The 13,807-nt window shown below is 48.1% G+C and overlaps 2 protein-coding genes across 2 annotated transcripts in view; one reads left to right on the top strand and one right to left on the bottom strand.

The window, feature by feature from the left end:
- The first annotated feature begins 135 nt into the window (after positions 1-135).
- CIAO1 (cytosolic iron-sulfur assembly component 1) lies at positions 136-4,546 on the top strand. Its single transcript, XM_058683209.1, has 7 exons — positions 136-420; positions 1,001-1,149; positions 1,303-1,414; positions 1,517-1,605; positions 1,854-2,055; positions 2,687-2,774; positions 3,652-4,546. The coding sequence occupies exons 1-7, from the start codon at positions 282-284 to the stop codon at positions 3,890-3,892; spliced, it is 1,020 nt and encodes a 339-aa protein (XP_058539192.1). The 5' UTR covers positions 136-281; the 3' UTR covers positions 3,893-4,546.
- Positions 4,547-6,729: 2,183 nt separating this feature from the next.
- Positions 6,730-13,807, bottom strand: part of SNRNP200 (small nuclear ribonucleoprotein U5 subunit 200) — a 29,604-nt gene continuing 22,526 nt past the window's right edge. The window contains exons 32-45 of the mRNA XM_058683207.1: positions 13,492-13,683; positions 13,224-13,402; positions 12,883-13,034; positions 11,925-12,033; positions 11,006-11,114; positions 10,319-10,508; positions 10,060-10,224; positions 9,728-9,849; positions 9,363-9,506; positions 9,087-9,263; positions 8,618-8,778; positions 8,421-8,502; positions 7,267-7,359; positions 6,730-7,166 (exon numbers count right to left, since the gene is read on the bottom strand). Of these exons, the coding sequence (XP_058539190.1) occupies positions 7,023-7,166; positions 7,267-7,359; positions 8,421-8,502; positions 8,618-8,778; positions 9,087-9,263; positions 9,363-9,506; positions 9,728-9,849; positions 10,060-10,224; positions 10,319-10,508; positions 11,006-11,114; positions 11,925-12,033; positions 12,883-13,034; positions 13,224-13,402; positions 13,492-13,683 (2,019 nt within the window). The 3' untranslated portion in view covers positions 6,730-7,022. The remainder of the gene's footprint in view (positions 7,167-7,266; positions 7,360-8,420; positions 8,503-8,617; positions 8,779-9,086; positions 9,264-9,362; positions 9,507-9,727; positions 9,850-10,059; positions 10,225-10,318; positions 10,509-11,005; positions 11,115-11,924; positions 12,034-12,882; positions 13,035-13,223; positions 13,403-13,491; positions 13,684-13,807) is intronic.

Below are 13,807 nucleotides of genomic sequence, written 5' to 3'. Positions count from 1 at the left end.
CGCCGGCTCCCTGCGCAGGGCCTCACGGGACTGGTAGTTCGAGACTGTCCCGCGGTAGTTTCCTCCTGGGGTGGGAGGAGATTGACTACAACTCCCAGAGGGCAGCACAGCCGCAGCAGCGGGCACTTCAGTTCCCAGGAAGACCCGGGCCTTCGGGCGGAAGTGGCGGGACCCGAAGGCCTTGGAAGGCCGGAGTGGGCGTCGCGGGGGTTTGCACCGACTGACTCGTTATCGGCGCTCCTGCATCTGCCCACCTCCTCCGCACCCTGCTCCGGGTCGTCATGAAGGACTCGCTGGTGCTGCTGGCCCGCGTCCCGGCACACCCGGACTCCCGCTGCTGGTTCTTGGCCTGGAACCCCGCGGGAACCTTGCTGGCGTCGTGCGGTGGTGACCGTAGAGTCCGCATCTGGGGAACAGAAGGTCTGTCCCGGCCTCGCTGCGCGACCCTTGCTGCCGTGGGTTCCGCGTGCGCGTAATGTGGGTGCCGGGCTTAGGGAGTCCGCAGCCTTTGGGGCAAGCGACCCTGAATGGGGTTACAGGCTAAAGGGGAGGAGGGAGAGGCCGCTTTCAAGTTGGCCACTCTGGGAAAGACTTTTTGGGCAAAGGAGTCGGCAAGTATTGGAAGCAAAAACGTCAGTAGGCTGGAACTGTCGAGGGGATTGTGCTAATTGCTGAGGCCGGAAAGGGAGAAGAGAAGGGTGGTAGGAATGTATCGTGCAGAGTAATTTGCTACACAGGGGTGAAGTTTAAATTTTATCCTGGGAGCATTTGGGAGCCACTGACAGTTTTAAATCAGGAAGGTGACTCCTCAGATTCGTTTTATAAGGATGCCTCCAAAGGAAGTAGAGGAAGTTACAGCTTTCTGAAAGCATGTTGTTAAATATGCCTGTTGAGCCCAGCATGGCTCCCGCACTAGCCCTTATTATCTAACGGCATTGACATTGCTTCTGCACGTTCTAGTGCACCCAGCTCCAGAGACTGGCCTGTCCTCTGCTTTTAGGTGACAGCTGGATCTGCAAATCTGTCCTTTCCGAAGGCCACCAGCGCACTGTGCGGAAGGTGGCCTGGTCTCCCTGTGGCAATTACCTAGCCTCTGCCAGTTTCGATGCTACCACGTGCATTTGGAAAAAGAACCAGGATGACTTTGAGGTAACCAGGCTGGATGGGAGCAGGATTGTTGCCTTTTTGCTCCCTAGGGCTGTTTTGGGAACCTGAGCCAACCTGGACTAGCTGGGCTATACCCATGTGAAGAACCCCAGGGGTCTCAGCTGTTTGATTCTTGTCTCTCTTCCCTTTTCACAGTGTGTAACGACTCTGGAGGGCCATGAAAATGAGGTCAAGTCAGTGGCCTGGGCTCCTTCTGGCAACCTCCTTGCCACCTGCAGCCGAGATAAGAGTGTGTGGGTCTGGGAAGGTGAGTCTGGGTCCTTCCAGACGCAGTTGCAAGCCAGTGAACAGACTCTATATCCCTGACAGGGTCAGCTGGTGGGCTCCTTTTTTTTTCCCCCTCCCACAGTTGATGAAGATGATGAGTATGAATGTGTCAGTGTCCTCAACTCTCATACACAGGATGTCAAGCATGTGGTTTGGCACCCAAGCCAAGAGGTAAGTGTGAGGTGAGCTGTCTCGTTGGGAAGAAATTTTGGTGTGGAGTGTTATGCCCAGCCTTCCTTTCCTCTTCAGCCTCAACCTGGCTTTTATGGGGGATCTCTATCTGTGGCTAAAAGTATTTTTAATCCCTTTATAGAGACAGATCCCTGGGACTGTCCTAGCTGGGAGAGATCTTGGAAATAGGCACTTCCTGAGCCACAGAGACCAGTGCTGTGTTCCCTCTCTCTCCCCCACACCCCCAGCTGTTAGCCTCTGCCAGCTATGATGACACAGTGAAGCTCTACCGGGAGGAAGAAGATGATTGGGTATGCTATGCCACCCTTGAAGGCCATGAATCCACGGTGTGGAGCTTAGCCTTTGACCCCAGTGGCCAGCGCCTGGCGTCTTGCAGTGATGACCGTACTGTGCGTATCTGGCGCCAGTATCTACCAAACAACGAGCAAGGTGAGGGGCCAGAGAGCTAAAGGAGACTCCTCTTTCGTGCGGTTTATAGTCTACTAAGGGTCTGAGACATACAGATGAGTCACAGCAAATTGGGGTAGAAAGGGCATGTGCCGCGAGAGGGCTCCCGAGTGAGTACTGGCGGAATCAGGGAAGACTGTGGAAGAGGAGCCATTTCATCTGAATTTCAAAGTGTACAGGACTTTAACACGAGGAATTTAGCATGAGAATTCTGGGTGAATACAGAACAACATGAGCAAAGGCATTGAAGGCGTAAAAGCCTAGATTTATGTCAGGAACCCTGATTCCTTTAGATGGAGGATAGGGTGTAAAGGATTCTGGGAGAAATAAGGCAGGTTGGGTGGCTGGTTGGTGGCCTTAAAAGACAGGCCAACTAGTCAGACATAGTCCGTAGCAAAAAGTTTTTAAAAAACAGGACATTTCCTTCTCAGCATTCTGGAAAAACCCCTGTCTGGCCACAGTATGTAAGGCGGATCAGTAAGGATGGGGACAGGGGAACGAAAATGAGGTCTCAGATTGAAGGTGGGGGTAAGGGAGGGCAGACTAGGATCTCCTCCCCTGAGATGCCCGGGACACAGACATGTCTTAGGCTCAAGAGAAGTCTGTTGTGCAGGGGTGGCATGCAGCGGCTCTGACCCCAGCTGGAAATGTATCTGCACTTTGTCAGGCTTCCACTCCAGGACCATTTACGACGTTGCTTGGTAAGACCTCCATCCCCACATCCGCCCATTTGGAGAGATTTTAGAGAAGTCAAGACCCCGTGCGTCTCTCTACCACCTTTGAGAGTACATGGAAATGGAGACCAGCCACTTTCATTTATTCAAATCGGGCAGACTGTCTAGCTCAGAGCTGGCTGGCCTGAGGTTCACAGGAGCCGGGAACAGACTTACAGACCCAGGCCTGTACCTATGTTAACATCTAGGCTGTGAGGGCAGCACCAGCCTTGTGGTAGGGGTGGGTATGGGGGGTGGTCACGGCATCATACCATCCAGAAATATTTATTCTTAAAATTGGGACTCATGGCTGGGGTTTTTATGGTTGGTAACACTGACTCTACCCTTATGGAGTCTAGAAAAGCCATACCATTCATCTAGGAGAGTCCGTCAGAGGGCAGTTCTGGCCATAACTATCTGTCTGTAGGAAAAAATCCTGAGCAATGGAAAGAGTCGATGTGCATCTAAACTTTATTTATATTAGCAAACGTTTGGGAATAACGAAAGTGACCTTAAATAAAGTATGTTGAAGTTCATTGGCCTAGTACTGTTCAAAAAAAATGGTTAAGAATAGCTCACGACAAGGGAAACTGCTTAGGCTAAGTGAAGAAAGCGCAGCTCAGAATCGTGGAGTTTTGGGATTGACCGGGGAAACCCAACCTAGATGGCAGCACTTGAATTCAGGGGGGGACAGATTTGTGGCTGTGGTTAGTTAGGGAAGCTTTTCAGTAATAGGCGTTTAGCTGAGGCCTGCAGTTTGGGAAGAGCTGGCCAAGGACTGTAGAACCAATCTCTTGTGCCTAATTTGCCAGGGTGGGGATGGAGGAGCCACTTGCATACTCACTGATGCACATGTTCCTCCCAGGTGTCAGCTGACAGGGGCCCTGGCCACAGCTTGTGGGGATGATGCCATCCGTGTGTTTGAGGAGGATCCCAGCTCAGATCCACAGCAGCCCACCTTCTCCCTGACAGCCCACTTGCCTCAGGCCCACTCCCAGGATGTCAATTGTGTGGCCTGGAACCCTAAGGAGCAGGGGCTCCTGGCCTCCTGCAGTGACGACGGGGAGGTGGCCTTCTGGAAGTATCAGCGACCAGAAGGCATCTGAGCTACCTTGACCTTGGAGAGCTACCTTGACCTTGGACAGAATCATGGCTTCCCAGAAAATGCTGTAAGACTTTCCCAGCCCCAAGAGGACCTAGAAAAGCATCCCTGACCTTCGCTTAACTTGGCCCTCTTCCATTCACACCTGGGTAGAAGTACAGAGTCACAGAACTGCTCACTCTCCCCATCCTTTGACATGGGACCCTTGGTAAAGAGCTACAGAACATCCAGTGCATTGTGGTCATGCCACAGATCTTGCTTGCTTGAGGGCAGTGTTAAGTTTTGGGGGATGAATATAGTATTTATAATCACCTTATCTCTATGTAGAAAGGATGCCTCTTAGGCCTTTCAGAAATTGGAAGCTTTGTAGAAATAGGTCATCTGAGTCCCAAGTCCAATTTTATAAGGACATTCACAATTTAAAAGAAGTCCATGGTGAGTCCTTTTCTGAAATTGGTCCTGCCTTCCTGATTTCTGGGTAATCCTTACAGATAAGACGTTCAAATCAAGGTTGAAGGAAACTTTTTAACGTAGGCTGGTTTAGAGGAAGATACACTTCTGCTTTCCCTTAGAAACCCTCGTGTATCTTCTGTGCCATATGCTGTGGTGGCAACTGAAAATGCTGAAAAATAAATGAAGACGTGAACACTAGAAGTTATTATTGGCTAGGCTGTACATTCTCAGTGGGGCTAAAAATTAGTTTCTGAAAATTTTAGCAAAAAAAATCTAAGAGACCGTTTGACCCTCTAAAGGGCCACCAGTTATTAAATTTTCATGGCGGGGGCAAGTAGGAAAAAGATGGCTAATAAGGCTCATTGGAGGCATAATGAAAAAAGGTAGAGAATCACTCCATAGGCAATCAGTTCTTCAGTGTCACCCAGGTTGTCTTCTGCAAGTCACTTCCAAATGGGTTTTGACTTGAGGACCATCCTCAGAGCTACAGCCTTCGCCTGATTTTTTACACCACGAAAATTATGACCTTAGACTTGAAAACACACCTGAGGCAACACCTAGCACAATAGCTCTCAGAGTGTGGTCCCAGGAGCCTTTCAGGAGATCTGAGAGGTCAGCTGTTGGCACCTTGGCAGGAATAAAGGCAGTGGCAGCCAATACCAGTGGTCATGGTCTTCAGCCGCCTTGCTCTCCTGGTAAAAAAAATACTGGTAACCTCACTTAAGAAATATCCTGGATAGAACCAATAAAAAGTTTGTTAAATCTTGACCCGTAAGAATGAGCTAATATTCTGACAGTGGAAAGCATGATAAAGCCATTCTGTACACTGAAGGTGGTCTCGACAAAAAGTTGTACAGTTGAGTTACAAGCTGAATTAGGTCTTCATGGCATACCATTTTTACTCGAACTAGCAAATTGTTATTTAGAATTGGCTATTTGGCAGACATTTGCTGGGAAACAGATGGAATGAGACTTTCACTTCAAGGGAAACTGACAGTGTTGCCAGTGAAAAAATAGAGCTCTCAAGCAAAAATGAGACTTGTATTGCCACCATGAACTTGACATCTTCCCAACACTTAAGACTTTTCTGATGAGATTGGTGGTACTAACATGTGATTTGTATGATGAAACGTGTCATTTGGAAGATTTGCCTAAGTCCATGAACCAACATTTTTCAAATGAGTCAGGCGCGATGTCACGAAATCATCCGTGGGTAAGAGATTCATTCAAAACGGGTTTTAACAATAGAGGACAAAAAGTTTATTACCGATGAGGTTTCAGATTCCACATTGCCTTTAAAAAACTATCACTTGCAGAGTCTCGCTGTAGTATCTAGTAGCCGATCGCCTGAAAGGCTTGAAAAGCCCCTCCCTTTTCTGACTTTATGTCTGTATAAAATCAGCTTTACGTCATTTCACTTCAACTCAAAACAATATACAAAATTGTAGAAACAGCTATGAGAATGTCTTCCATTAAACCAGACATTAAAGATCTGTAAGGGTGCCTCGGTGGCTGTCGGTTAAGCATCTGTCCAACTCTTGATTTTAGTTCAGGTCATGATTTCACAGTTCGTGGGATTGAGCACCCCCCACCCCCCCACACACACTGCGCACTGCACGGACACAGAGCCAGCTTGAGATTCCCTCTCTTCCTCTCTGTCCCTCTCCCACTTGCACTCTCTCAAAATAAAAAAAAATAAAAATAATTGTAGAAGTGTAAAATGCAGTCTTCTCCCTGGATTTGTTCTGGAAGGTAGTTTTCATAAAAAATTATTTTTAAATGCATTAAGTTTTGTTTCAATCTTTAGTATAGTAAAGGTCGATAGATGATAAAATTTCTTTGGGGTTCTTAATTTTTTTGTAGTGTAAAAGGGGTCCTAAAGTCATATTATTTGAAAACTACTGGTTTAGAGAAACTGAAAATTATCTCTAATTTTATACACATTTATTCCTAAAGAACGGAAGACAATTTGAAGAGGAAAATTTGTAAATCTAAGATCACAAAATTGCTTTACCAAGACTGGGCCCCACCCAGCTGGTGCATTTTAATCTCCTTTTTCTGCTACTGCCTCCTTAAGGGAGGGGAAACTGCAGATCGTGAGAGACTAACATTCAGTGTTAATTCCCACAGTAGTGCTGATATCTGGGTAACAAATGAGGTAGTAGACAAGGGCATAAATCTGACCAAAGAGAAGCTATCTCACATTGATCCTTCCCTCACACTGACTAAAATGGCTGTGGGTGACAGCCCAGCTAAACAGTAGCCTTATCCTCTAGAGGTATTCATTATAAGCAAGTTCAATGGCTAAAAAAAAAAAAAACCATCTTTTTGGCCAAGGGCCTTAGGTAGACAAAAGAAACATTCCTTTGGAAACACTGCAAAGACAAGTGGTTTCTCCAAGTTACTTTATTAGAATGTTTGACAAAAGGAACTACACAGAACATGGCTAAAAATGCTGTACACAGTTTATGCTTGACAGTTACGGGACACCTGCAGACACTGGATCCCAAGTCTAGATGGCAAGGTAACAAGAGGGCAAAGTAGAGGAGGGGGGCCGGGACAGTACCTGCACTGACTGGCCAGACCTCACACGAACAGATCCGGTCCCCACAGGACTGTACATCTTCCTGATTCAGGTGCAACTCTTCTCTCCTCTTTGCAAGAGTTAAGTGCCTCTGGACTCAGTCTGAATCACTGTCTGTCTCCGCTTCTTTCACATCCACGCTGAATTTGTATTCCTGGTCACATCCCATGTAAGCATCACTCATGAAATACAGAGTGTAGTTGTGGGCGCCAGTGGCTGGGGCCACAAAGTCAAGCTTCACCTACAGAGAGAAGAAATCCAGGTGAGCATGAATGCAGTGGGGGAAGAATTCTCACCCTGACCCCAGCTCAGAACAAATGCCAGGGCCAGCATACACTCACCTTGGCCTTCTGCTGCAAGGTCAGCCTCTTGATGGAGATGAGGCTATTGGACTTGGCATCGCCGATCACTACCCACCAGCCCTCTTCACGTTTCTGCAGTGACCAAAAGCCAAGAATTTCGGCACGTAAAACTTGACGGCCATGAGACCATAGGAATGATTATAAAAGCAGGAAAAAAAAGCCCAGATAGAAAGCTTTCTAAAATTTCCTCAATTTGTTATAACTAAGATTTCAAAACTATCGAAAGTATCTCAAATGAACTCCACTTTTAAGTAGCAAATGAACTCATTGTGGGTTCTGGCTCATTTCCTTATTTGTTCCAGAACGTCTTCTCCCATTCAGTCCTTGTCACTGAATCCAAGATTCCACTATTAGAGATCTAGCCTTTGTGGCCAGGCACCTGAGTTCTCAGAGATCCTTTTTAAGTAAACACATATGCCAGATAAGCAAAACATGTTAACATGGAGACAAGCTGCCGACAGGAGCCAAAGCAGGCCTTGCCTCTATTGAAAGCCTCTCTGCTGGGCATTCCTGTCAGAAAGCCCAGGTGTTGGTTTAAAGCACTCTTTCCCCAGAGCCTATTAACTAGTTTGTAAAATAAAACATTACAACGTATCTGGTTTCTGCTTTCAGTCTTCAATTATTCTCTCATATAAGGAATCAGACTTTTTTTCTGGTGGTAAAGAACCAAGTAACTGGAAGCAGAGTGAGGGGTAGTGAGAGAGGAGAGAGAAGAAACACGGACTGGAAAAACCCAGGTATCCCGGAGCCATTTAAAAACAAATGCATCTTAACAGTCATAGAGAATGACAATATTGTAGAAGTGATGTCTTTAACAATGACCAGTCACCTACTAAATTGTTTTAAAGCAAAAAACAATCAACAAAACCACCCATGGCCCCAAGATTAATTCTCAGCTTTGTGTCTTGTCATTACTCTAAATTTCCCTTCCCCAGTGACAATGCGCCCTTGAACTCTGTACTCTAGCCAGTGGCTAAGGCCTCCAGAAGACACCTCATACTGCTACTTAAAAACGGAGTTGGAGATTCCTTTTGACCATTTAAAAATCTTAGTTATATCAAACTGTCTTTCACAGGGACATTTCAAAAAGCTTTCTATTGGGTTTTTGTTTTTGTCCAGCTATGAAAACACACCTGTGGAAAGAGAGGTGCTATCACAGGGCCCGTGACCTCCTCCTCTCGCTCCAGCTGCACCAGCACCACAACTGGCCCACCACTGTGGGAGAAGAGTAGGGCAGCACATCAGCAACGTGGCAGTGGGGTCAGAGCGCACTGTCATGTTGTACCCAGCAGGGACCCTGGGGCAGGGCACCCGGCTGACCATGGCTCACCTGCGGATGCTGTCCTTATCCACCACTTCATAAGACAGCTCGATATTAGGGTAGCGGTTGCAGAAACGGGCCACGTCCGCGATCTGGCTGTCAGACAGCTGAAGCAACGCATTTCGTTCTTCATCTTCCATCTCCATGATGTCAAAAACACTCTCTACTCCCTGCAGTGCGTATTCAGAGGTCAGGGAAGGAGAACACATACTAACGGCAAACGAAACCTGGCTCCAAACAACTGCTGGTTCAACTCCTATGCTATCAGATCATCTAAATACACGATTTCAGAAAGAACACAGCCCACAATTGTCCAATCGTCAGGCTCCCTAGTACCTCAATACGTGACACCCTCAGGGGAACCAGAACTAGAACCCCCCCTGTACTGTGACTCCCCTCCCACAACCGTCACAAGTCCCCTCCTTCCCCTAGAAACTTGGCTCAGCCACCCAACAATCCGGGTCCAGATTCAGCTCACCTTGTCCGTACAACGTTTAATATGCTCTGAGGTGAAGTGTGGCAGCTGTTTCAGGTACGAGTCCTTGGACCACATGGCTTGGGTGACCATCTGGGCCAGCTCCATAGCTGCCAGAGCAGGGCTAAGCCACCCATTGCTGGAAAGGACATCCACACAGGCCTGGATGAGCCGGATTGCCTGAACCGAGACAGGAGTGCAGGACAAGGTAAGGTTGGAACCACTACTTCACAGGCCACCACTGGCCCCTCCACACCCGCACCCGCACCCACACTATACCTTGCTAAGAATTTCCTCAGTATCCGACTGCAGCTCGGCACTCAGCTGCATGCGGGACAGGTGAGCTTGCAGAAGCAGGTTGGTCTTGACATGTGGGTCATTGAACTTAGGATTATTCAGCTTATGGGGGACCTTCTGAGCCAACTGGAGAGTGGAAGAAAAATAGCTGGTGATGAACAGGTGACCCTGCCTGAGAACAGCTCTCAGGCCCAAAGTACCACCTGCCCCAAGCTCACAACCCTTCAAAACAGAAGTGTAGGTGATGTGTTAGGATCTTCCTGTGGTGACAAGGACAACATGTGCTCTGGGCACACAGGCCAAGTTTCAACTCTAAAGATGTCCTCCTGAATCCAAGATGCCCTCACCTGCCGCAGGAGGTTATCTTCATGGTGCCGGATGGGAATGTTCTCGTACTCCGCCGCATTGGAGATGATTTCAATAAGCCCTCGCACCTTGGTCTTGGCATTCAGGGACATGCTGAAGAGCTCTGACAGCCAAAGAGAAGGAGAAACGCAGGTAGAAAAGGAGCAGGCAGGAGAGTTAACTGGGTTACTCCTCCCAACCCTATGATACATCCCTGGAATGTGCTTCCAGGGCACTGGAAGCCCTGTGCTCTCTCATCCCAGTGGGCTGCAGACCCCTGCATAAGGCTTCTTTAGCTTGGGCTCCCCAGACACAGCCCCTGCCGGCCCCTCACCAATGGTGGTGTAGTTGATGTAATAGTAAGCAGCGATCATGCCCAGGTTCAGAGGTGCCACATCCATTTCATCCTCAATGCTGATGCACTTGGACTGCTCTAAGTCACTCAGGGTCTGCTCCACAAGCTCGGACAAGTGGTCAGACAGGTGACGATGGGAGATCCCTGCAAAGGTGAGAGAGAAGTGGGGAGTCACAGGGAGACTGGCCGGCAAGGTCTATGAGCCACAAAAGGATACCGTGCTCCCAAGTCCACTGACCCTGCAGGTTGTAATAATTGGGGTTCTGTGTCATGCGGCGGTACAGAAAGGTCCAGGTGAGGTAGTCCACAGCATCCTGCTTGTTCTCAATGGTCTTGGTGACAATCTCAGCATTGAAATGGTCATGCATACAGTGGTCCAGGTGGGACTCTACTGGCAAGGGCTCATATAAGAACTTCTTGAAGAAATCCTACAGGTTGGAAAAGGACAGACAGTAATACTCAATGACAACATGGTCACAATGAAGGGCCAAGGGTAAATCAACAGGGAACGGCCCTTGTGTGACAGACATAGCTAATACAATAATGGAAGAAATCGGTTGCAGAGACAAGGTGAACTAGGTCTGGACCTGGAATGCTGGATGTGTGTGTCCGTTCCCACTGGCATCACTGGGTATTTTTATGGTGGGAACAGGGATACAGCAAGTCACACAGGCCTAACAGTACATGAGAAGCCACCCAGAAGGTGAAAACCTTGACACATGGGAGTCCACAGCAGTAGCAAAAACAAAGGGCTACAAAATTCCACGTGGCTAAGAGGTTTATTACCAAAGCAATGTGGAAAATTAAAAAACAAACAAACAAAAAACAGAAGTTGACAGAAAAACTGTAAACAATGAAAGGCATCTATTAAAGAATCTACTCTGAGGCCCAGGATCTCAAGAGGGTGCACAAGGCCAGGACTGACCTTTTTGGAGCCCTGGCACATGATAACACAGCGCCCCTCATCATCCTGCAAAGGGCGGTTGGCATGGCCCACCATCTGAAGCACGTCGTAGATAGGGTAATCCACATACCTGGTGACAGAGAGAAGAAGGCAGGCAAAAGGTCCGTCACCACAGAGGCCATACTCAGGAGGCTAAGACTACCTCAATGTCAAAGAATAAAATGTAAACATAGGACACAGTGGCAAATTACAGCTGACTTCTGTATTTACGGCTTCTTGCGCTCAGGTACTAGCTTCACTTGTTTAGAGATCATTACAGTTTTCAAGTTTAAGAGCTGGGACTCTGCTGCTCAGGGTCCTTAAACCAAAGCTACCAACCCACCGAGTGCCAAAAGCAAGTAACTCCCTGTTAAAGGATCAAATATGTAAGTCAAGCTCCCCAAAGACGTGTATACTTCAAGAATTCTCAAGTCACCAGGCTTAAATCCATACCTAGACGCAGTTTTAGGCATTAAAAATAAGCCCATAAATAACAGTCACTTAAAAAAAAAGTCTGCATTTTGAGAAAAAAAATTAAGAGTTAAATCATTCCATTTTTTTCGGAGAAAAATGGATCCTTCTACTGCTCGTCACCACAAAGGTATGTGACTTGGACCATATCACCTTCCCAGTCTATAAAATACACGAGTTAACTACCTAATCTCCAGCTCAAACTTCCTGGTTCTCGAACTTGCTGAAATGAGAGGAAGATCATAAAAGCAAATGTGAACCTAGGTCCTAAGACTAAAAAAACTCTCCGACACCTGGCTGTGGGGGAACCTCAGCTGACTGCTTAGTTCCCTAACACTTCTTTTTCGTAACAGCCAATCTCCAGATCTTCAGATGTTATGTTCATTTTAGGAGGAAGGTTCCCGTTAATGCACAGCACAGCTAGACTCACGCATGAATCTTGCCATTGTAGTACTGGGTGTCCATGATGATCACCAGGTGGGCGGCCACATTCATGCCCCAGCAGAGACTCCGGGAAGCTACCACCACCTGGATAGCCCCTGGATAGTAGAGAGAAGACTGAGTGCAGGGCTCACTGGGAGCCTCCTTCTGTGCAGATAGGGGCTTATCCTGTGCTAAGTTTCAGAACTCAGAGCAAAGCGTGCTGGGAAATGAGCCCTAATAATGCCTAAGGGTTAACACAGTACTAGAAAAGGGAGCTCTATGCTGCTGTTGCCCTGCTTGGGGGCCTATCCTAGGGGAAACAAGGAAATCTTGGAACCGAATCCGAAGCCCAGAGAAAGCCAGGCTTAGCCATCTGCCTGACATACTGGCCTTGTTGACTGGAAAATGCTAACACCAACTCAGTCATAGGCCGGCTCAGTACACGGCAGCAAAACTGGGCTAAGTGTACATCAAACCAAATAGATTCAAGGGCCAATGAGTGCCAGTAAGTGGTTCTGGCAGGAGCATCTCCATTGCAGCTCCAACAAAGAATGTCAGAGTGACAATACTCTATGTGAAATGCCAGAGGTCAACAAGGGACAGTGGCACACAGGCCACCCAAGGGAGACTCTACCGTTTACTACATCTCTAAGGTCTAACAACCTTGGCGAATCTGGTATCCATAGAAAACCAGGTCTACTGGTCAAAGGTCTAGAAAACCAGGTTCTGAAGTAATACGACCGTATGTGCCTGTTTTCTCAGCTAGCCAGTAGGGATAATATCCTACCTATACCACAAGGTTACTGGGAAAATCAAATGAGATAATACGTAAAACAATCAGAAAAGTACTTTGAAGGTGGTAAGTGTGCAGTAGGGAAGTGTCACCCACATCCTAAAGTTTCGTTCCTACCACCTGTGACACTCCCAGATACAATCTCCCTCTAGGCCGCAGCACTTTTTTTCACCTGAGCTGAAGAGCTGTTCTACCAGGCGTCGCTCCATGGGGCTGAGCCCCTCGTGCAGGTAGCCCACTCCATTTAACAGTGTTTCCTTAAGCGTGCTGTCACTTAGTTTCTCCAGGTACGGGATCAGATCCTTCTCCGTGCAGTGCAAAAACCTAAGCAGCACGGGCACTGATTTAGCTCAGAGTAGTTCCAATCCCTTGCAAGACCCTTCCAACTGTGCGGTTGCCCAGCCCCTGGCCCCAGTGGGGCTAACCCCCACCCTCATAAACAGAACACTCTTCAGGATCAGCCAACCTCACTGACCCAACTTCCCCCCCCCTCCCCCGCCCCCGCCCCCCCACCTCTGCCGCTGGATATCTGCTGCACACGTGGTGAGAATGTCAATTGCAGTGAGGCGGGTCTGCTTTCGAGACGGAACAAAAACAATGACAGGCTTCTTGGGAGAGTGTTTGGTGATAGCATGGTACACGGGCTTGGCCATGGAGAGCAGGCGAGTTTGTGTATGGCTAATGTTGAAGCCCTGGAGACCGAGGAAAATGAAAAGACAGAAGTTACAATACCTGGTACTTCAACAAGAGGCCACGCAGGAATGGGGAGAGCGGGCCCTACCTGGATGTGCAGCTCCAAGGGCACAGGGCGCACGTTAGGGTGGAAGTTGAAAGTCGAGGTGGCACTGCACCCCAGCCAGTGGGCCACATCCTTGGCATTCGAAAGCGAAGAGCTAAGTGCCACAATGCGAATGGGTCGCTCAATCTGGGAGGAGATGTAGCGCATCCGGGAGCAGATCACTTCTAAGACAGGCTGGGACAGAGGCAGGGAGTCACTAGGGGCCCGGGCTCTCCTTCCCCATCCTCCACCCTGACTTAGGCTTTCTGTCTAGTTCAACCACCTCAAAATCATCACCTAACTCTTCCTTCTAATTAAG

Source organism: Neofelis nebulosa, chromosome 9, assembly GCF_028018385.1.
Source record: "Neofelis nebulosa isolate mNeoNeb1 chromosome 9, mNeoNeb1.pri, whole genome shotgun sequence".
In the NCBI taxonomy this organism is placed as follows: Eukaryota; Metazoa; Chordata; class Mammalia; order Carnivora; family Felidae; genus Neofelis; species Neofelis nebulosa.
Note: the sequence above shows the minus strand (reverse complement) of the source record. Positions and strands in the feature narration are given on the sequence as shown.